Below are 22,477 nucleotides of genomic sequence, written 5' to 3'. Positions count from 1 at the left end.
AACAAAAATAATGCTTTTTAAATTTCTGGCTGTGGTATCATGAAATGCTGAAAATTAAACTTTAAGAGGTTGAATATTTCATGTATACACATATACATTGGTGAGATGATTACCAGTCATGTCATTAATCGCAGACCTAACAGAATAATTGTGTCTACAAATGGGACCTGGTATCACTTGTACTTTTACAAATCACTTGGTCAAGATTTTGAAGATTGATTATATGAAATGAGATACTCCCTCAAAAGGTACATAAATAAAAATGTTTATTTTTGGACATCATTTACATATTTTGCATATGAAACTGTATGGCACAATTGAAAAATTTAAATATTTCAGTGTAGTTTTACTAGTCTAATAAAACCTTAGTGGTAGTTTTTCAAATCTGTGAATTGAAACAGTGAGTCCATGTTAAAATGGACTTTACTAAAACTTCATTTTCAGCCTTTTATACAGCAAAGGATGACAATGTAGGCACAATACAATGTGAATTTGTGTGTGAAGTTAATAAAATATATATTATAACATATCATTAGTAATATAAACAGATTTGAAAGTGTGAGCATTAGGATTTTAAAAGTAAACTGAAATGCAGGCTGTCTTACTCATAAAACTTATAAAGAAAATTTGGGGTTAAAAATCTACAAATTCAACAGCCTAGCCTTCATTAATGTAGCAAGGCATAGAGAATTTAGAAATGGACTAATCCTCAAGCACCTAACCTCGTTTTACTCCATCTAACACTTGAATAAAGGGTTTCTATCAGAAATGTGTTTAGCTGAGGCAATATACACCTCAGATCCTAGTTCATCTTGTCTTATGATAAATGTAATTAGGAGATGATGGCCTAAACAATAGCCCTACTCATCGAACCAAACCATTTGCTGTGTGAAATAGCACCTGTGCTCATTTTCCCTGAAGTTGGAAGTTCTGTTTGGAAAAAGGTGTATTTATTTTTATAATGGCAGCAGAGATGGGGATTGTTTTAGGTGATAACTAATATCCCGTTGTTATCCTCTTGGGTCCTGGGCATAAGTTATGAATATCTAGGATCTTGCCTGAGCAAAATCCTGTATAATTTAAAACATGTACATTTTAAAACTGAAGGCATCATCACAGGTGAATAATGATACAAAAAAAAAATTGCTATACCGAGGAATGAGGGTCAGCTTTACCAGCTGGTGCTATTAATTTTTACAAAAGCTACAGTAAGATTTTGCATTTACATTTCTTTCTCTAATAATAGTAAGAGATTTAAAAAAAACAGCAGGATGACAACCTGAATTGCCTGAGTTTCTGCTAAGTTTTAACTTTGACACATTTATTCCTTCTTTCAAACTACTGAGCACCAATGTTTGTAATTTCTGGCCAAAATTGTTGCTGTATATAACAAATTTTCAATGACATGGCCAGCCAGTATTATCTAATTGCGTTTTGGTACAAACTTTGATTTAGAAAAGATAATACATGAGGGATAATTATCCACCAAGCTCATGTTAGATGGTCAATGTAAGCAACAATGAGAGTGCAGTATTTAGCGGAGCATCAATAGTATGTTACTAAAGTTTCCTAAAAGTAAATTTCTTCGCAAATTTATATCCACCATTAAACCATGACTGCCGGTATCACAGTCAACATTTATCTAGCTGTAAAGAGAAACATGCTTCTTTCTTGAGTTAATTGCAGTGTGAATCTATGCTAACTTTACAGCGAGTAAAGACTATTAACAGTACATCTATAGCACACCTGGCAGGGCAGTACTGTTTGCTTCGACTTTTTGCACAACAACATTCATACATGTAAATATGATCAGCATATCTGACTGATTACTGAAATTGGACATTTCTGCAAGACTTCATAAATATCCCGAATATAAATTAATTAGTCAAAAAGACCCATTATATGAATTCAAATGAAATGCCTACATTCAAAAGGCACTTATCTCTCCTCTGACAAATAATACAGCATGTAAATTAAACTTTATCAGTAAATGTATATACTCCACGGTTAACCTTAAATGCCTTCCTTTTTTCTTTTTTTTTTCTCTCAGTATTACGGACATAGATGTGTAACCATCATCATTCATTCTAACAAGCACATTTGCTCCTATCAGAGCCTTCTGAGATGTCTGGGTTGGTGGGTCCATTAACTCTGACAGTCCCATCAGGGATCCAGGACTTGTCAACACATCGTTCCATCCTCTTCATGATAAGATCCAGCAGGACGTCCACAGCCTTGTTGACATTCTGCCCATTTGCAGCACTTGTCTCAAAGTATGGGATTCTGCAAGGAAGAAAATGAGAAAAGGCTGGAGTTAGTTACAATCTTTTCGTTTTCAGTTCCGTAAAAAGACCAAAAACCAAAAAACTAAAGTCTGTCTCTCAGTACTTTCCACCTTCCCTAGTCTTCTGTGTTGCTCTCAAACCCATAACTTCCTACTAAATATTTAAATCCTTATAAACACGTCACCAAATATATGGTTGAATTTTTTTTAAAGGCTCAGTTGTTTCCTAGAACAGCGGACACTGTTTTAATAGTTTTGGGGCATCAACAGAGCTCTATAACACAGACAATTTTGTTAGTCGGATACATTTATTGTTGGTTATTGGTCTTTTCCTGCAATTTGTTGAAATTTAAAAAAAATGTAGAATATCATCAGCCTATACCTTAAAACTTAAAAACATAAATCATACAATGTGAGTCCCATAAGGATCAAACCACGGAAATCCACACACAAGTTTATTGAATACATTTCTTTGGTTTTACTAAATCTATCTGAACCAAATACATTAATCATACCTGGCTGAAAATTTCAAGATAATAAAAGGACACAACATTAACTGTGGAGCAGAGTCAGCCTCTCTCTCTCTCTCTCTCAGGAATTTAAAACATTTTAGTGGGTACATTTCCACTACAAGCTGTAGGTTTTTAGTAAAGGTGTGTCCAACAGGGCCAGAGCAGGATATATTTTACACATGCACAAATATTTGCGTTTCGAGGAGGACCAATTTAGTCTCACATTCTGAGGCACAGACTTTGGCACACAGTTTAGCCACTGCCTTCTTGGCAAATAACTGAGGGAAAAGTTGATGTACAGATGGATCAAAACTGAGACATACCCGTACTTCTCTGCCAGCTCACGGGCCTCCTCTTCACGGACTGCTCTCTGATCTGACAGGTCACATTTGTTACCGCACAAAACAACGTCTGGACTCTCGCAGTATGCGTGAATCTGTAACTGACCTGAAAGAAATATTAAGCAATTTATAATGCATTTAGTCCTGTTTTAATGTGTAGATACCAAGCATATGTGTGTGTGTATGTATGTATGTATGTATGTATGTATGTATGTATGTATGTATATATATATATATATGAAAGAAGAAAGTTGAGTACTGTAGCAGCAGTAGTTTTGGTAGTCAACAAGGAATTTAATATTGTTAATGTCTTGTGCTCTTAATAACTTAATAAATGTGTAAAATAATTTGATAGGATTGTCAGACTAAAAGTGTACATGTAAAGTGTTATATAAAGAGACTTACTCATCCAGTTTCTGACATTGAGGAAACTTTGTTCATTTGTGAGGTCAAACAGGAGGAGGAAACCCATTGCATCTCTGAAGAACGCAGTTGTCAAACTCCGAAACCTGACATTTGGACAAATGAAGAACCACATAAATAAATAAAGACACATTTTGATAACAACTGGTTTTAGGAAGGTGAGAAAGCACTTCATATACCTCTCCTGTCCTGCAGTGTCCCACAGCTGCATGTGGATCTTCTGTCCTCTACCTGAAGATCCATCCGGATTTGTTGATTTGTAGGCCTGAGTGAAACAGAGACAGCTGAGGTCAGACTAACTGTAATAAAATTTCGATCTAAATCTGATATAACAGCCATAAAACCTAAAGAAGCCTAAAAACATTCAATTTGTGGGAACTTGGATTGTTGCTACTGACGACGCTTCCACTATGCATACTTGGCAACGTCCATCTAGCTGCTCATGTTAATTTATTAGCTACATGACCTAAATAGGTTTGATAAATGTTGTTGAGCGTTTGCAAACCTGTTTTATATATCTGAGTTTGAGCCATATGCTGTGATCACAATCAGAGACATAATCAAAATATGCTTTTCATGGTGTATCCTATATTTGTGTTCCAATAACCACTGACAATCAAAACATTCAAATCTATAACTAAATATTTAATATTCTGCATCATATTTCTTTTATTAATTTTGCATTTGAATGGTTTCAAAGATCCAACAGGGCAGCTTGTTATGTGTTGAGCTGTATTTGCAGCATAGCTCAAAAGCTTATTTCTGATAAACAATACAAGCTTATTTTCAAACATTTTTAATCCTTTCATGAAAAGGTTTTCACGGATTTGACTTTATCATAAATATATCAGCATTAATCTGGTGTTTGGTGGCAAACTGGATGCCGGCTGCTGGTAGAAATTGAGAAAAGGAGCACAATAACTTACTCATTTTCAACCATACTACTCTGTAAGTTTGACTTTTTAAAACCACAGCTGCCAAAACAGGTATTTTGACATTTTACTTGTAGAGTATTTACTTGTTGCATCTTTATCTTTTCATCAGAGATGATGGAAACACTTGTAATAAAAAAAGACGGTCAATGGTTGGACACTGATGACATTCAGTCACTTAACATAACTTCTCATGGATTGGCTATAACTCCAGTATAGCTGTAATAAAAGGTTGTCAGGCTATATTCTTGGAGCTTGAGGTCAGTAGCAATAGAGTAAACATTGAGTAAATATGAACACTGCTCAGCTGTTTGCCAATGGTATGTAAGTGTTTATTTTTAAGGAGGGTGCTGCCTCAACATTAGTCATTACTCTGATTTCTGTTGCAACCTTCATCAGTAGCCTTTTGTTACAAGAGTTACTTCATTGTGTGGGAATGCATTTAAGCCCCTAATAATGCAGGCATAAATGCTTGTAGCACGCTTGGACACAAGCAAATGTTTCTTCAGAAGTGAAGACCGTAGTGTGCTTTTACTAAAGTACTTAATAAAAGAAATCCAAACAATTAAAATGTTGGCTTTCACTCAAAATTGATTAAACTTACCACTCTTTTTTCTCTGAAGTCTATTCCAACTGTAGTAATGAACTTGGAGTGAAACTTGCCATCTGTGTATTGGTAGAGAAAGCTCGTCTTTCCCACACCAGAGTCACCTAGCGCTAGGAATTTGATGAGGTAATCATAGTCCCCATCAGACATAGTGAGCGCTTAATTTCTGAAACACACAAACAAAACAACTCAGTCAACCAACAATCATACTATTAAGCAAAGAAATTCATCTTTAAATGAAGTGGTATTTACTTTTTTTCGCCTATACCCCAAATGACACCGTGAAGACGGTGAAATTGTGAAACAACAACAGAGGATCATGACCATGGTAGGCTGGCTTACCGAAAGTACAGTGCTAGAATAAAGCCCCTTATCCAATTCTCTTCCACTATCTATTTTGCAGGGGCACTGTAGCTGAATCCAAAGATTAGTGCTGCCCAAGACAATTGGTTTCATGAAATACAAACAAGCCAGAATGTTTTTCCCATCATATCTCAGAATGCCAAGCAGTGTGGCCCGACCTTACTCCAGCACTGAAACAGCACTGTTAAAAAGCAGGTCCATGGGCTGGGACTATAAATTCAATACTCTCAACCCAGAAAGGTTTGGTTGGAGAGTATTGAGAGAGAGACTAATTAATTGTTGGTGTTGGTCACTGCATGGTATTAGTCGACAATAAGAAACATATGTGCTAGTGTCACCCATTAACTGCTCTCTATTTAATAGACACTCCCTGGACACTTATGAATCATCATTGCAATGCATTGTGGGAATGTTAGCTCTTGCCACGCACACAATTTTTTCATTACATTATGGCAACTTTTAAAATCATCTTTTATGAAACGTGATGTCACAAAACTCTACCAACCAATAAGAATGATAGCAAAGTAATTTGCTCCGTCAACAGGTACAACAGAACTAACAGGAGAGGGACGGCAATGTCAATCAAGTCAAATTTGTACAATACTTTTCCACACAGTCCTGAGAGAAGAAAGCAGGCAACACAAGTGAAAACATCTGGGTGTGTGTGTGTGTACTATGACTATGTCTTTTTTTTTTTAATTCCTCTGCAGACTAAAGGTGATGCAGATTGGAGGGATGGATTACCTCAATCTGCTCATGCAGTTCTTTCAACACATTTTAGGCATTTGGTCTGCCGTCTTGTCTGTCGTCTTTCCAGTCCAACTGGTTGATTTACCAGATGCAAATTACATTTAATCTAAGTACTAAGTATCATTTCTACATGGTTTCACCGGTTTCAACTGAATCCAGTTTTCTGATACAGAGTTACAAGAAGAACATCATGTCCTAATATTTATCTAACCACAACTGTACATTGAACCAATAACACACACACACACACACACAGCACAGGAAGAGCCCACAATCCTCCCACACTTACTGTAACATAGTGTATACTAGGGCTGAGCAATGAATCCAAATATTATCAAAACTGCAAAATGTAGTAGTGCAATATCTAAATAGTAGGAAGCACAATATTTGTTTTGGCAAAACGTGTCAAAACGCCATTATGGATAAAGTATTGTGATGCTGCAGAGATGTACTGGTCTATAAATTACAGACAACATTTTTTTTTGGTACTAGATCCTAATTTGTTTTCCAATTAGAATGAGAATTATGATGCAAAAATAAAAATGTCCATCCAATTTTGTGAATTTTATTGCAATAGAAGTCAAAATAATCGCAGTTGGAAAAGTTTTCCAAATTGTTCAGCAATAGCGTATACAGTACATTTACAAGGAGCTAACCATGACCTAGGTAACAAACCCACATTTTTTATCTGTAATCTGTACAATTGTTAGCGTTGTGGGCTAATGTGTGTAACGTAAGAGCTGCTTCATCTTGCTGACACAGTGACAGGAAGCATTTTAGATTCCTCACTTCATCTCCAGTTACAGACAAGCCTTGCGTTTCTGTCCATTTACTGCACTGCAAGAAGGTAGTTTTTCTCCAAAGATTAGTAGCTTATAACAAGTAACAGCTGAATCATTGCACATGAGAATAAAAAGCATACTACTCCAACTACTGGATAAAACATTTGACATGGTCAACTAATTTCAATCAAAACATTCAGAGTGCAGATGTGTCATATGACAAGTGCATGGAAAAGTCTCCAGATAAATCTTACATTCTTTCACTTTAACTCCAACTGAACCTTTTATCTGCAGCCATAAGCAGCTTATGTTCTCGTGCAAAATCAAAGATCCATGATAAATACACTGTGATGGGAATAGTTCCCAGAAGCAGTGATGTGGCCATAAACGGTGAGCAAAGACCACCGAGGCCCAGGACTATGAAGCCCACATTCCTGCCTGTGGGTCTGTTTTCACTCATGTGGGTTAAAAGTTAAAAACAAAGTTACAATCAAACCCACACAGTTAAGATTCTCGTCCCACTCTGTTATGTTATTAAAAATAAAAAGGATGTAGCAGTTAGTAAAGCACTGAAGAAACTGTAAACTGTGTTGTTTCTGTTTGGTCAGTGAAAATCGTGTTGGTCAGATCACAACTTCCTTGCACACTTCATCTTTGATCATACCACTTAAAACATACTAATTTCTTTTGTACATGTAGCTAAAAGTCATGACCCAAAGAACAAATTCTGGGGTACAAGCAGTAAAATGGGTTTCCTCAGGAAGGTGGCTGGCATCTCCCTTAGAGATAGAAGCTCAGTCTTCCCTTAGGAACTCGAATAAGAGCCGCTGCTCCTTCTTGTCGAAAGGAGCCAGTACCTAAACTGGCTCCTTTTGACGCGAAGGAGCAGCGGCTCTACTCGGGTTTGGGCATCTGGTAAGGATGTCCACTAGGCACGTTCAAGGCACGTCCAGCTGGAGGAGGCCTCGGGAAGACCCAGGACTAGGTGGACGGATTATATCTCCACTCTGGCCCGGGAACGCCTGGGCATCCCCCAGTCGGAGCTAGTTAAGGTGGGGTCCCCTGCTGGAGCTGCTGCCCCCGCCACCCAACCCTAGACAAGCGTGTGAAGATGGATGTATAGAAGGATCTAGCTAAGAACTAATGAAGTCCAATTCAACAACCTTGCAGTAAATTGTCCTTTCCTGAAGGTTTTCAGTTTTTGTTAAAACTGTTTTAGAGAGGTGTTAAATCAACTTAATGATCATTTTGTAGGATGTAGTTTGTGGGCATATTTCTTTAAAATGTTAACGGTAGACATCCAAAATTACTAAAAACAGGAACCAACACCTCCTGTTCTGTGGAAAACATTGGCTTAAGCTAGTTGTACCTAATAAACTAGCAACTGCATGTTAGTAGACCTTTTTCACAGCAGACATTTGGACTTGCCGTAGCAGGACATTATTACTATTAGAATAATTATATAATCCATTGTGGCTGCGTCACACAGTGTTAATGACCTAGACGGTAGCACCAGAGTCTAAATTGTCCAGCCAGTTTCAAACTAAACTGAAAATATTTTTACACTTCTTAATATTAAAGATTTCCAACGCCTGTATTTTTTTTACCCCACTTACTGTCATTATTATTGAAAACCCTGGTACAAAACCTTGAATCATTATATGATTTCTGTTTCAGTGAAAGCAGGTTACAGAAGACAAACCACACTGCTGAAGTTGCAGATTGTGTCAGCAAATTTCTGCAGCTCATTATCAGGCTAATCAGAAGACTTCTAATGGAGCCCGGATCCCACACAAAAAAATAGTTTCATAGCTTAGTTTTAATTTAAGTGAATGTTACAATGAAAAGTAAGTAAATGTTCGTGCATAATATGTCTAGTACACAAAGATGTGCTAAAAACTAAACTTTTAAGGCCGTTTTCCACTCATTTTCCACTTCCCAGTCCACTATCACAGCTGTGAAAAGGAAGTGAGCTCTGATGGCAGAGTATGATCTTCCGCGATAGGCAAGAAAACAGTGCAACAGAAAGAACAAGACGTCTTACACTAAATACTGCCTTACATAAACCTGTCTCCAACAACAGTTTTACTACCAGGCCTCCTCTGCTGGATGGAGACCTCTCCAAATGAAACATAATGACGCTGGTTTCACATCAAAGAGCTGACATTAGGAAAACAGAAGAAGAAGACCTCTGAGACTTCTTCCATGCCTGTTGTTGAGAGGTCTGGTCTCTCAATTACCATCTCAATATTTGAACTTTCTTTAACTACTTTTTATGCCTTATAAATCAAGTAAGTTAGGTTGGGTTAGGAGGAAATGACATTCAACAGTATCGTTTTCCCACAACCTTTTAACAGAAAACGGACAAGGCCCTGTTGTACTACCAGATCGAGGCGCCACATAATACAGTACTCCCTTCAGTTGTAAGGGCTTCAGAAGCAGCAGTTAAATACCAAGTGAGATCCTCATCCTAACCAAATAGCTGTCATTAACAGCTACAGAAGGGTTAGGGTTAGCCTAGTACAAAACCAACATTAAACCGATGATTATCCTGACATATGTTCTGCAGGATGGTGTGGAGGAAAGTTTAAGATTCCTAATTTATAAGACATGCTCCAGTATATTGGCGTATTGAGTATATCAGGCAATGTCAGCTTTAATAAGATCAGTATATAATAAACAGCATCTTTTTTTTTATTGCAATATTTTAAACTAATTTTTTAATATCTTTTTAATAGGAGTCACTGAATACAAATTAGAAAAGGAACGCAGTACTTTTACATTTTTCTTTACTAATGTACTAATAATACCATTTCTAAAAACACAGCTGCACTGTTACCCAATGTTGAGTACCCACCTTGTGGTGGGGACCTAATTTAAATCTAGCTTTAAGGCTTTTGTTTTTTCAGTATACAGTGTGGTTACGGTGGAAATGGTGTGGAGTCATAACAAACCCAGTTGTCTCCCATCAAGGAGAAACACACATATGACAGATACAGGAACCAAATGCTCTGAGAGGCATTGAAGATATTGTTATGAATAATTAATATAAAAATCATTGGTTAAATGTAATGTTCCCATTACAATGGTGCATTATACTATAAGATGTGTGCTTAATTAATTTACCGCAATTTAATTACTAACTTCCACATATAATGTGCAGAAAGGGGATAACAGTGTATTTCCACCTGGTGCACTCTACTGGGTTAATCTGGCCTTGAGTGCATCCCTACTAGAAAACTGAATAAAGTTATCATATCCTTCTTTTAAAATGTCTAAATTATCTCGCAGGAATGTATAGAAAAAAACTTAACCTGTGTTGCACCTGCCTTCACACGTTTATAAATAAAGCATTTCATAAATTAAATTAATATCTCGGCTGATATGTGTATGAGAAAATACCGGATGTTGATATTGTCTTCAAAAACATATTGCACACCTGTCTTTTAAGTCTTTTAATGGGGGACACAGGCCTTAATCACTGGAATCACTGGCTTTATTTATTTTTAGCGCTTTTGACAGCCCACTTAAGTTGCTATTTAGGTTGATTCAATCTTTTACATGATTGTATTATAAATTATATTAATGTTTTTATAATTGTATTTGTTTAATTCTGATTTTGTGAAATATTTTTATTATCTATCTTGTATTGTTTTACTGTAACATATTGTCATTTCTGCATATTTTGGCCAGAACTCCCATTAAAGAGTTTTTTTTTTTTTATCTCAAGGCTTTGGTACTTAGATAAAGTTTAAATAAACCTTAGTCTACATTAATATATGTTGGCATTTTCTCCTGCACTGGAAGTTAAGATAGCTAAGTACTGCCACCCATCCAGATCAGCAAACAAAAAGCAGCTTTAATCATTTGTCAGGGAGTAGTGGAAGACCCACCCTGGGCAGCTGTCCAACATGGAAGCTCTTTAGGGAAAATCCGGATAGACACATACCATAAACTTCAAAGGGTGCAGCACGATAATATGTGCAACTCAGAATAATAGTATGTAGACATAGTATGTTTAAAACTTGTGGCTGCCAAAGCTGGTAACTATCTGCTCATTAAAATACCATGTGAGGATTTATCTGTAGAAGGAGCAGCACCAGGCAGCGGGAGGCACAATAAACTCATTCTCTAACAAAATAAATACTAATCGATTAACCGAAACGTTTTTTTTTTTTTAATCGAATGAGTCTCAGCTGAAAGGCTTCTCATGTGGCAATACGTTGGGCAAGCTGATTTTTTGAAGTCTTGTATAAACAGTGGTGTTGATGAACAGTTATTGAGCAAGTGTCAATGTGGACTAAACGATAAAGTCTGAAAAGAGGATAAGGCAGGTGTAAACATGTTTACCAACGCCAACATATCGTTATGCGAGGTGGAATTTGACAGACTGTTACAAATGCAGATAACCGAGTCAATTAAAGTTAAAAGAAAACTTTTCAACCCCTTGCTAACTCCCGACAGATGCTACAGACGGATTTCATCGACTCACATTTCCTGAAAAGACTTCTGTTAACAAACTCACCAGCCCTGGGGCGTTGCTGCGCACTGTGTCCTGGTGTAAATAAGTAGTTTACAAGTGACCGTTTAAGACTTTACTGAGAGGTGAATAAATGAGGACTTTACTTTCTTCGTTGACTCTGCGCCATTAGTTGACATAAGACCAGCTTCATTAGCACTGAACACCTCATTTACTTACCGTGGCTGTTGAGAAACAACTCCTCCTCCCGGAGCCTAGGGCCGTTTCATTACTCACAGCTAAGCTAAGCTAAGCTAATTTAAAGGGGAAACATTGCTACACCCAGAGGCGGAACACGATACTCTACATGTCGGCTGCTCAAGGTTCTCGACTCAAGTAGGCATATTTCATGCTACTTTATACTTCTACTCCAATACATTTCAAAAGGAAATAAAGTACTCCTTATTCCAAAAGTACGTCCCTAAAACATAAATATAGTATCAAAAAGTACTAGCAAAAGTAGCAAAAATCCTATTAGATGCAGGACCCTGGGACAAAATCTTGTCAAATGGGGGTCCATGGTCTAATTTGTGTCAGTTGGGTTCTTCATGTGATTAAATTTGGGAACCACTGGCCTACATCACTTAAATGTTGTTGCTGTTAACGGTGGGGATACATTTTTTTTAATTACTTTATTAATCCTACAAGGGGAAAATACACTTTAAACACATTGTTCTTTCACACATTAGACACAGGCCTGAATTACACACATGCTCAGAACCTATACATGCACTAATGGAGAGAAGTCAGAGTGAGGGGGCTGCCCATGGAAAGGCGCCCCGAACAGTTGGGGGTTCAGTGCCTTGCTCAAGAGCCCAGGAGGTGAACTGGCACCTCTCCATCTACCAGTCCACCACCATACTTTGGTCCATACGGGGACTTGAACTGCCAGCCCCACAGCCCCCCTAATTAAACTTTGACAAACGGCATTTTGCAGCAAATGATAATTCAGGAGATCAAATTAATAAATACTTTATTTTGTACATTAACAATCATACAAAGAACCCCAAAGAAGCATAACTTTATCCATGCTGGTCTTGTCTTTAATTCTGCCTCCATCTCTGACAGTCCAGCAGTCTCTGATGTACAGTTGTCATTCTGGCTTCTGTTCGTGAAAGTATTTCCTGGCAGTGATGAATTTTTTCAGTCTGCTTTATTCGGTTCATTTGGCACATCCTGGTTTTGTTTTCTCAAGGTTTGCGCCGGCTCAAAATATGGTCTGTAAATATAAATACCACCAGCGACTCCAAGCAGTGTAGCTAAGGCGACCTGTGAGAAGGGTACTCTTCTTCGAAACATGATGTCTTTTGATATGAAATCCAAATGTTGAAACACAGGCTTATCTTGAAAGAAGAGTAAAGGGGTGTTATTTACTAAGACACTTATTCAGACACATTTTGCATCCCCTGTACTCTGTTGGATGTTATGTTCTTGCTAAATTTTAGCAATAACTTGTTAGTTGTTTTGTTTGGTAGATTTCCATGTACTATCCTTAGCCTCTTATTAGCATATACACACTATGCTTGATGGTACCCTAATGTTGCCAGGTGTAATACTACTTATCTATAATAATTTGCATTTGATATTGATAATTTCCTCAATAGATCAATCAATATGAGCTCAATGTCATCATTAGACTGCAATAATTAATGTATTGTTACGACCATAAACGATTATGCAATACAAAAGTGATATTTTCCTTAAAATTAAAACTTTAGCCACCGACAATTAGACATTTTGACGAGTCTTACTTTGGAAATCTCTAACCGGATATGGGGACAGCGCATCTGCTAGCTTGACAGTTACCTTGCTAGCTAACCGTTTAGCTGAATACAATTAAAACAATTGTATCTGGTTTACAGGCAATTATCTGTAACATTCATAACTCACCGAAGAAGCAGTTTGTTCGAAGTGTCTATAAACACCAAACAGAAAGACACAGAGGTGAAATCCCAAGATACAACAAGGACACAAAAGGAGTCTATTCGCAGCAAGCAAGCCTTCTTCTTCTACTCTGGCAAAAGAGCAAAAAGATGCAGTCCCCCACCTAGCGGAGTTTGACAAAGTGAGGTAGAGTGAAATAGAATAAGAAAAGCTGTCACAGGTAAATGAGTTGACGCACTAGTCTTGAGTACATCATTCAAGGATTTTCACTGTATGGAAATAAACAACGGAAGGGGATGATAAAAAACAAAAACTAGAATGTAATGGTTATTTATAAATGACTAACTTTCCAAACGTCCACGTTTGGAAATCAAAAAAATTAACTTGCTTTCTTGATTTTTTATTATCATTTATGAAGTCGTTTTGTAATGCAAATTTGAACCTACTTCAATTTTCATTCAGTATCATTACTTTGATTTATTAACTCAAAACTTTGACCTTAGCATGCTGTTATTCTACTCTAAAAGTAATTATTAATTGCTTTGCTTAAAAAATTGTGGGTGAAGTGGTACTTTTCGTATTTATCTCTTTTTTTTACCATCAGTTGTTTAATGTTGTCGCTCTAAACATTTCCCTTCCCCTGTTTTGGGAACTGGGCATCCAAACATTTGTAGTTTGCAGCGTAGAAGAACCTTTACTTTGAAGTCAGGAAACAACGATCCACCGGAAGTAAGTATGAGTGCGGAAGCGCAAAACATGAGCGCAGTCCACTGTCCTTTCCTGACAGTAGTTTATTTAAAACAATTGTCGTTTAGTTAAAGATGTAAACGTTTCATAGTGTTGGTTAAATAAACGGAAGGATTGTGCAGCCTTTAGTACGTGAAAAACAACTGAAATCTTACGTTAATTCTGTGTAGTTAAACTTCCCTGTGTTGAAGAGTTCACGCACAGAACACAGTCACGCACTGAACGTGACTTATCGATCTCTTATCTACGTCCAGACAGGTGTTCTATGTTGTGATAGACAACATGTCCACATGGAGAACATCCGAGCACGTTTGAAATTTGGCAATAAAGCCGAAGTTGTGAAACTTAGGAAACGAAAATCCCAACTGTACTCACAAGAAGATGAAAGTCTTAACGACGGTGGGTTCCTTCGATGGGATATTTAAGTAATGGAGACCAAACAACTGTGTGCTGTGATGATAAAAAAAAAAAAAAGAGTGATCAGTAATGTCTCTAATGTGAAGTGATTTAACTTGCATTCCACAGGGAGGCTGAGAACCAGAGTTGCGGTGTTTTCTGTGGCATTCAGACTGATCAACTGCTTCCTGGTTCAGACCAGCTTCGTCCCCGATGAGTACTGGCAGTCTCTGGAGGTTTCCCATCGGATGGTCTTCAAATATCCTTTGACAACATGATCACCTGCATTGTGATGATTAGCAACAGCCAGTGTAGTAAAGGCTAATACAAGGAGCATTTTCATTGTGTGTTAATTTGCTATTCATTTCTCAATATTATATACATTTCTGATAAATAATAATCAACAGCCATAGAATTCTCTGATCCCAAAGTTATGTATGTATTGTGGAGCAATCAATACGTTTTCTCCTTTGTTAAACTGGTCTCATACAGTAGCTATTAATAATTTTACGTTCTCTTCACACCGTTTTCACTCTTTTATTTTTATTTTTATTTTTTTATTTTTTAAACCAGGTATGTCCCATTACGTTTGAGAACCTCTCTTGTAAAGGAGACCTGCCAACACGAAAGCTGCAGACAACACAAAACCCGGCTAAGGATAAAATAATCCTAAAAATGACAACAAAAAGAAGGCTAGAATAAGCTAAGAGAAAATGAACACAGGAGTCATTCACCATGTGCCATGTATCTTTTGCAGTAGCCGGAAACACGAAAGCTTTCTGTACATCCGGGACAGACAGCAGATACTTCTCTTGTCTCTTTACTTTTCACATTACTGCCGTGTAGAAAGCGTGATTTAACAATGAAGAAAAATCTCTTTCTACTTTGTTGGATCATTCACAAGAAATTGCATGTAAAGAAACACTTCAGATTACTCACCTGCTGTGTACATAATTGTATTATTTTATGCTGTTCCAACCTTAACAGTGTGACTTATGGGTATCTGACCTGGGAATGGAAGGCCGGAATCAGAGGATTCACCTATCCACTCTTCTTCGCGTGCATATACAAGATATTATACTTCATGAACTACGACTCAGTCCATCTCCTGGCAAATTTACATATTTTCTACCCAGACAGCTTTCATATCGACATGTCTTTGACGAACTATAATTCCTATAGTCACTTTTTTTTCACTAATCCTGATCTGGTTGCTTCTGCAGATATGGCTTCCACGAATAATTCAGGCACTCTTTGCTGCGTTTGCAGATGTCAAATTTTTCTTCCTCATCCGAAAGTTGGAAAGTCCCGACGTTGCACAATGGACGGTACGGAGTTCACCCGTAATACTGTGTGATTAACTGCAAGTTATCCTCCAAACAGCCCTTAGTGTCTGTTCAGATCTCCCAGAGGTTTCATGCTATCTCAGTTCTCCAGTAACCTAAGATACACAACTTGTCTTGCTCTTGTTTTGGTCTCTAGTTCTTCTGTCACATGTGCTCGTGGTTCTCTTGGTACTGCTGCACCAGGACTCTGACCAACAGCATGGAGACCACCATCACCTGTCTGGCTCTATTTTACTTTCCCCTCCCTGGGTCCAAAACACACAGCAGGTCTTGGCTTATTACGTCTTTCTCATTTTAAATTCATCTCTTCTCTGAAATAGATATTTACAGAAACATTGTTGATGTTTTTTCAGCAAAATATATTTGACCCTGGTAGCCTTGGCTGTCATCGTTCGACCAACCGCCCTGATTGTCTGGTTTCCTCTGCTGATGTATCATTTCTGGCAGGAAGATAACAAACTGAGGCTCATCACTTATAACTTTATTCCTATAGGGTTGGTACTTTTAATCTCCTGTCAACTGAATCTATATTTCATTCTACAGTCTTTAGTGCATAATATATTTCCCCCCGTTGATTTCCAGAGCTTTGGCTGTTGTGATTTCAACAGTGATCGACTGTATATTTTATGATAAGGTAAAACATAAACTCCATGTGATACTTAGATTACAGTAACCGCTGCTTATAAGGTCAAATGCAACAGTCTCTCTCTCTCTCTGTTCCCCAGTGGACCATGGTGCAGTTCAACTTCCTGAAGTTTAACGTCTTCAACAGTGTGGCCGATTTCTACGGCTCTCATCCCTGGCATTGGTACTTCACTCAGGGGTTTGCCGTTGTGATCGGTCCTCATCTTCTGCTCTTTCTTCATGGGTGCAGCCTTGCTTTCAAAAGATACAAAATTCTGTTAGCAGTGGTCATTTGGACAATCGTGGTATACAGGTAAAATGCCCGGGTTCATATTGATGAGCCTGTATCTTTCAAATTTCTAAGAATTACACTTGAGAAAACTCTAAAGAGCCGTCAGTGACATTGATTTAATTCACAGATGTCCTTTTTGTTTCTTTCAAACAAAATCCTCAAATTTTCTCAGAGAGATTTTTTGCAGATGCATATTTTATGTTTAGATGATTTTCTTTGTGTGGAATTTTTTTGTTATAATAAAAGGGATTAAGATTAGAGGTTGTTTGTGGTGTAACATCTTATCAATACCTCTTTCTGCACAGGACGACCTACAAAAAAGCATCAGTATAAAGTACCCGATTCTGAATTACTTGTATTGCTTCAGATAACAAATCAAAACACAAAAATTATGACTATAATGTCCTTCAAAAACATTTTTCAGAATGTGTAGGACTCAGAGTAATAGTGAAGGATTTGTAACTTTATCTTGTACACACAGGTACCCTGTGGAGTTTTCTTGTCACTTGTTTACATCTAACAAACATGTTGAATGGATTTTCTTCTTCATGAAATATTTTTTCGAGCGTAAAAAGAAACCTAACCAGGAACCACTTATAAAAGTATTTTTTCATAGTGCTGATAGTGGTCCAAATGAATGAATGAATGAATACAGGCCCTAGTCAGTCATGATGTTTTTCTGCTCTGTGGACAACCTGACATGTTTGAATCCTTTCCTTCAGTTTGCTTCCTCACAAGGAGTTCAGATTTATCTATCCGGTGCTGCCTTTCTGTATGATCTTCTGTGGTTAGTTTTTTAATTTCACATCTAAAATGTCTTTGTGATAAGGAACAGCCAGATTTGTTTTAATTATTTTTCTACTACAGGGATATCTTTGGCAAATTTGAAAGCGTGGCGACGAACTTCTGCGTCTGTCCTGTTAGTGAGCAACCTGTTTGCAGCTCTGTACACTGGCCTGATCCACCAGCGAGGCACTCTGGACGTCATGAGCCACCTCCAGACATTATGTGACGTCAGCAGAGCGTCCACGTCTCCGCAGCCAGACGTCCTCTTCCTCATGCCCTGCCACTCAACGCCTTTTTACAGGTAACAAAGAAAGGATTGGAAAGCTGCACACTCACAACTCTCCTGCAGTCGTTTTCTTTTAAATTCTTAAGATCAATGCTCTGGTTCGAGATTTTCAAAATAAAACTTTGGAAATGTGACTACAGCTTATTAGAGTAAATGAATATTGTCCATAGCTTAGAACTGAATCAAAATAAAATCAGGACACTCAGGCTTGTTATGCTGGGACATTGAGGTGACATATTTATTCTCTATTGTACACTTATGTACATTACAAGCTTTTAGGGCTGGGTATAGTTTAAAATACCTGGGAATATGAAGGGAATATAAAAATGTCTTTTTACAAAACCCTTTATCTTTGCCAATTATGCCAAAATTGATACAGCATTGTTAATGTTCTCTAAATACAAGCAGCTGTGAAATAACTTTGCCTACGTACAAAATAACATTAAGAATTTGACCTATTTATTTATATCAGGAAATATCTGAGCAAAGTAAATAGTGCCAAGGTCCATCTCTGGAGATAGGTTTGTGTGGACTAATAACTTGATACTGGCTGGCTGAACGTCCTACCTTGTGTTATACTTTGATTTTACCAGCCTAAAAGTGGTTTTGGCAACATGCTACATGCAGCTGTTGACTGTATTCTGTTTTGTAGCCACGTCCACTGCCCGATGAAGATGAGGTTTCTCGAGTGTCCTCCAGATCTCGGAGAGGAGGGTCACGTTGATGAAGCTGACAGGTTCTACAACGACCCTCTTCACTGGCTCAGAATGTCATTTCCATATAAATCTTCTCTACCGACACATCTGGTTTTGTTCGATGTTTTGGAGAAGGTGAGATATTCACAAATGAAATGTATTTTTGGAATTGTCAAAATGTATGTTTGTGTGTGCGTCTATATATGTGTGTGTGTTTTTTGTTGTAGGAAATCTCTGTGTTTTTGCAAGGGAATCACTTTGTGAGGACAGCAGAGATATTTCATACTCATTTTCCCGAGGGAAGAGTTGGAGGAAGCATTTTTATTTATGAAAGGCACTGACAAACACTGGAACAACGGCAAGTTTGATTCCTTAATGACAATGTCACATGACATGGATTTGCTACTGAAATAAATATTTTAAACTCAAATGTTTGTTTTTTTAAATACCAATTGTCAGATGTGTCTCAAATGTATAACATTTTTTTTCCACAACTAAATTTGGTGACATTATTTTTCAGGTAATTCTTCCCCCAACACACGTAAATAGCCAGGTCCAACTTAAACAAGTTTGAGGTGGAATGTTAGAAATGCATCTTAATTTTAAAAACAAATTAAATTGTCACGCAAACATGTATTTGTAGCAGCACATTAAAACAACTACATGGCTGAACACAGAAAAATCCAAAATATGGCATGTCTATATTTTCCATTTCGTTTTTAAGTTTCCCAATCAACATTTCTCCACTCAATAATTTAATGATGATTTTGTGTTTGAAGAGAAGTATCAAGTGTTTCTGAAAGAAATCTTCAACCATAATTCCATAATTAGCCAAAAAATAAGTGTCACATTTGTAAAATGTTAAATCAATTCCTTCTATTCACACACATCTTCCACTCAAACATAACAATAACTTCACTAAACACAAAACAGCTCGAGGACGTTCAGTAGCATTAAACATTAACATTGTGCAAACTTACAAAAAACTAGACATTGCATCTAAATACAACCCAAAAGAGAATTTGCTGCTATAATATTAAATCCGTTGACATATTTTCAGTATTTGGGATCAAAAGGCATCGGGCCCAGTTCTATTTTGACATCGGCCATGTGCCCGTCTGCATTTCTTCCTGATCGGCTCCACTTGCGTTCCCCATGTGGTCGAGGCCTGGCTCGCTGCTGCTTTCGCTGTTGATGCTTCGCCCTCGGCTCCTTCGAGTCTGTGTCGGGTCTTTCAAATGGCCCACTGTGTGGTTCAAACACAAAAAAACATACATACATAGTATTAGTGTGTTACACTCAAATACAGTAAAGCTTCAGCATGATAATAGAAAAAAAACAGGGCATGTATTGCGAAAACAACCAAGTTTCCCCTAACTGAGTTTTCAGAAGCATCTAGAAATAAGGGACATATCTAGACCGGGTAAACCCCGCCCACTCTGCCGGCAATTTGATTTTGCCCTGCAGCTCGGGCTGGAAACCTGCACGTGGAATTCTCCTGCTTCAGTTCACAATTTTGCAGGACCCAAAAACAATGTGGCTTATCTACCTGGCGCGCCACTGGCGGGTTTAACATGATGATGTTAGAGTAGCGACCAAGCAGCTTCTTGTTGACATTCAACATAGCGGCCACCGGACGCCACTAAACCCGTTAATACTGCTGTCGCTTCTACGTCACCTGTATCGCTAGTCTGATTGGTTGAAGGACTATCCAATTGCGTACAGAGTCATTTGAACTATACCTGTTGGTCACGCTTTTTGTGCATAGAAAATACAGAGCAGGCTACCCAGACCAATGCTCAATCTCAACTCTGTTGAGCTTGGCTAGGTCTGGTGATAGCCGGGACATGTCCTGGTGATTGGACATATCAGTGCGAACTCGAAAGAAAAGTTTTGTCTAAGAGAAATTGGAGACAGTCAGACCTGCGCACAATCTGTGAGACAGCTGTAGGTTGTGAACCTGCAGTATATATTTAACTTTTAAAATCTTATTTTGTTGGCGGGTGAAATAATAGTAAAGGAATCCATCCTTTAATCTGTCCTATCCTGTAATGCTTTATTTAAAACTTTTCTATACCTTTAGATATACCTATGTTTAATATGTTTGCCCGTCACATTTTTGCATGTTCAGTTGAACACTGATTTAAATGCTCTCAGGGTTGGGCTAGCTATAATTCTTGGAAATTATGAGGATGTTCAACTCTTAGCTGGGAACGTTTAGCCTAAAATTGACTCCTACTTGTAAGAAAAGATACTTTGCGACTTACTTTGGGCCATAGCTTTTTCTGTAAGCCTTTCCAAAGAAGTGCCGGTAGACAAAGTCATCAAGATCTCTGAACACGTCGTCATCAAGGCCGTGATACTCGTGCATGCCAGTCAGATAGTTTTCCACGCCACTGACGAAGTCTGTGAACAGCATCTGCTCGTGGATGAACACTCCATTGTGGAAGAAGTTGTTGACGAACATCTCCAGCTCTTTCCAGTGGTGGAAGTGGTCGACTTCTTGCTGCAGGTAGCTCTGCAGCAGCTGGTAAAATTCGTCTGCTCTGATTGGGTCCATGGCTTTGTTGAAGAGACTCATGGACTCCTGGTAGGCACAGTCAAAAACGCCGTAGCATCCGTTCAAGTTGGCCTCGTGTGCATTTTGAGCTCGATCTTGGTGGACTTTATCTCCTGATTTTCGAGTGTTGTGGTTGTTCTCGGAGGAGTCATGTTTGTGCTGGTGTCTGTGATGAGGCTTGTGGGATCTGTGCTGCCAAGACTCCTCTGTGTTCTTCTCGTCCTGTCTTTTATCATAAAAGCCTCTGGCTTTGTTGAGGACGGTTGAAGCAGAATTCTTGAAGTGTCGGAAAGTTAATTTGACAGAATCTGAAAACTTCCTCAGGTTCTCCTTCACGGCTTCCTTTGCTTTCTTTATCTGCTCTTTGTGGTGATGAACAAACTCCTTGGTGGAGTTCTTCACAGCATCAAATGTCTCTCTCACTTTCCCTGCCATGCCCTGTTTTGTTCTTTTCACTTTGGACTCTTTGTCTCCTTTAACTCTGTCTTCTTTGGTTTCCACGTACAGCCTCTCCCACAGGTCCGAGCGCTGCTGCTCGAAGCTCAGTCTCTCCTCCAGTTCCATCAGACGTGACTGGAGCTCTTCTGGTTCTGAACCGGCTTCTTTCCCAGCTCTGGGGATGTGACTTCTCAGCACATTTAACTCTCTCCTCAGCTCACCTATAACCGCTTTCTCCTTCTCGAGCTTCTTCTTCAGTGTCTGCGCTTCAGCCACCATGTCTCCCCTTTGGACGTGGAAGCTTTGGATCAGCTGTTTCTCCTCCTCCAGCTGGTCTTTCAGCTTCTGGTTTTCAAACAGCAGCGAGTCAGCACCAGCTCCCATAGCCTCCAGATCTCTAATCTTAGAGCGTAGGTTTCTCAGCTCCTCCTGTAAGGTGGAGAGGGACTTTTCTTCACGTTCTAGGGAGGTTTTCAGCAGCTGGTTCTCAGCTGTCAAACTCTGCTGCTGAGACACAATGTTATTCCTCTCCTCAGCCTTCTGTTTCAGCAACATTTCCAGGTTATCTCTCTGGGCCTTAAAAGGGAAAAGATGGATTAAAATAGCACAAGTTATAGCTTTTAAAAGGTCCCATGGCATGAATTTTGATTTGAGGTTTTTTAACATTATATATGAGTTCCCCCAGCTTGCCTATGGTCCCCCAGTAGCTAGAAATGGCGATAGGTGTAAAACGAGCCCTGGGTATCCCGCTCTGCCTTTGAGAAAATGAAAGCTCAAATGGGCCGATCTGGAATCTTGCTCTTTATGAGGTCATTAGGGGTAAGGTTACTTCCCCTTTTTCTGCTTGGCCCATCCATGAGAAAGAGACATCATGGATTTCAAAGGACAAAAGTGGCAGTTGGTCAAGGCC

General features: G+C 38.4%; 4 protein-coding genes across 13 annotated transcripts in view; 1 reads left to right on the top strand and 3 right to left on the bottom strand.

Moving 5' to 3' along the window:
• Positions 1-365: 365 nt before the first annotated feature.
• On the bottom strand, positions 366-11,882 carry rab27a (RAB27A, member RAS oncogene family). Of its 4 annotated transcripts, XR_004657208.1 has the most exons (7): positions 11,520-11,757; positions 5,097-5,265; positions 3,740-3,825; positions 3,543-3,646; positions 3,120-3,243; positions 1,487-2,283; positions 366-1,444 (listed from the first exon to the last, which is right to left on the bottom strand). XR_004657208.1 is itself a non-coding variant. In XM_034876008.1 (6 exons), exons 2-6 carry the CDS (start codon positions 5,247-5,249, stop codon positions 2,088-2,090), a joined length of 663 nt encoding a protein of 220 aa, XP_034731899.1. In that variant the 5' UTR covers positions 5,250-5,265; positions 11,694-11,882; the 3' UTR covers positions 366-2,087. The 4 variants fall into 4 exon arrangements, 3 of the variants coding, with proteins under 3 accessions (XP_034731899.1, XP_034731886.1, XP_034731908.1); XM_034876008.1 differs by having other exon boundaries at positions 366-2,283; positions 11,694-11,882; XM_034875995.1 differs by having other exon boundaries at positions 366-2,283.
• Positions 11,883-12,469: 587 nt separating this feature from the next.
• LOC117943762 (protein PIGBOS1) lies at positions 12,470-12,852 on the bottom strand. The gene has a single exon (XM_034870096.1). The coding sequence runs from the start codon at positions 12,810-12,812 to the stop codon at positions 12,657-12,659; it is 156 nt and encodes a 51-aa protein (XP_034725987.1). The 5' UTR covers positions 12,813-12,852; the 3' UTR covers positions 12,470-12,656.
• Positions 12,853-14,127: 1,275 nt separating this feature from the next.
• On the top strand, positions 14,128-18,999 carry pigb (phosphatidylinositol glycan anchor biosynthesis, class B). 3 transcript variants are annotated; one of them, XM_034870077.1, is made up of 13 exons: positions 14,128-14,272; positions 14,403-14,543; positions 14,670-14,799; positions 15,534-15,651; positions 15,764-15,868; positions 16,023-16,153; positions 16,240-16,380; positions 16,469-16,520; positions 16,612-16,823; positions 17,525-17,589; positions 17,670-17,889; positions 18,527-18,704; positions 18,797-18,999. In XM_034870077.1, exons 2-13 carry the CDS (start codon positions 14,435-14,437, stop codon positions 18,908-18,910), a joined length of 1,575 nt encoding a protein of 524 aa, XP_034725968.1. In that variant the 5' UTR covers positions 14,128-14,272; positions 14,403-14,434; the 3' UTR covers positions 18,911-18,999. The 3 variants fall into 3 exon arrangements, with proteins under 3 accessions (XP_034725968.1, XP_034725975.1, XP_034725960.1); XM_034870084.1 differs by having other exon boundaries at positions 14,137-14,272; positions 14,422-14,543; XM_034870069.1 differs by having other exon boundaries at positions 14,137-14,543.
• Positions 19,000-19,020: 21 nt separating this feature from the next.
• Positions 19,021-22,477, bottom strand: part of ccpg1 (cell cycle progression 1) — a 10,282-nt gene continuing 6,825 nt past the window's right edge. For all 5 annotated transcript variants that reach the window (XM_034870027.1, XM_034870049.1, XM_034870032.1 and 2 more), the window contains 2 exons: positions 20,837-22,143; positions 19,021-19,815 (listed from right to left, as the gene is read on the bottom strand). In XM_034870027.1, coding sequence (XP_034725918.1) covers positions 19,626-19,815; positions 20,837-22,143 — 1,497 coding nt within the window. In that variant the 3' untranslated portion in view covers positions 19,021-19,625. The remainder of the gene's footprint in view (positions 19,816-20,836; positions 22,144-22,477) is intronic.

The sequence above is a fragment of the Etheostoma cragini genome, chromosome 1 (genome assembly GCF_013103735.1).
Source record: "Etheostoma cragini isolate CJK2018 chromosome 1, CSU_Ecrag_1.0, whole genome shotgun sequence".
Taxonomy (NCBI): Eukaryota; Metazoa; Chordata; class Actinopteri; order Perciformes; family Percidae; genus Etheostoma; species Etheostoma cragini.
Note: the sequence above shows the minus strand (reverse complement) of the source record. Positions and strands in the feature narration are given on the sequence as shown.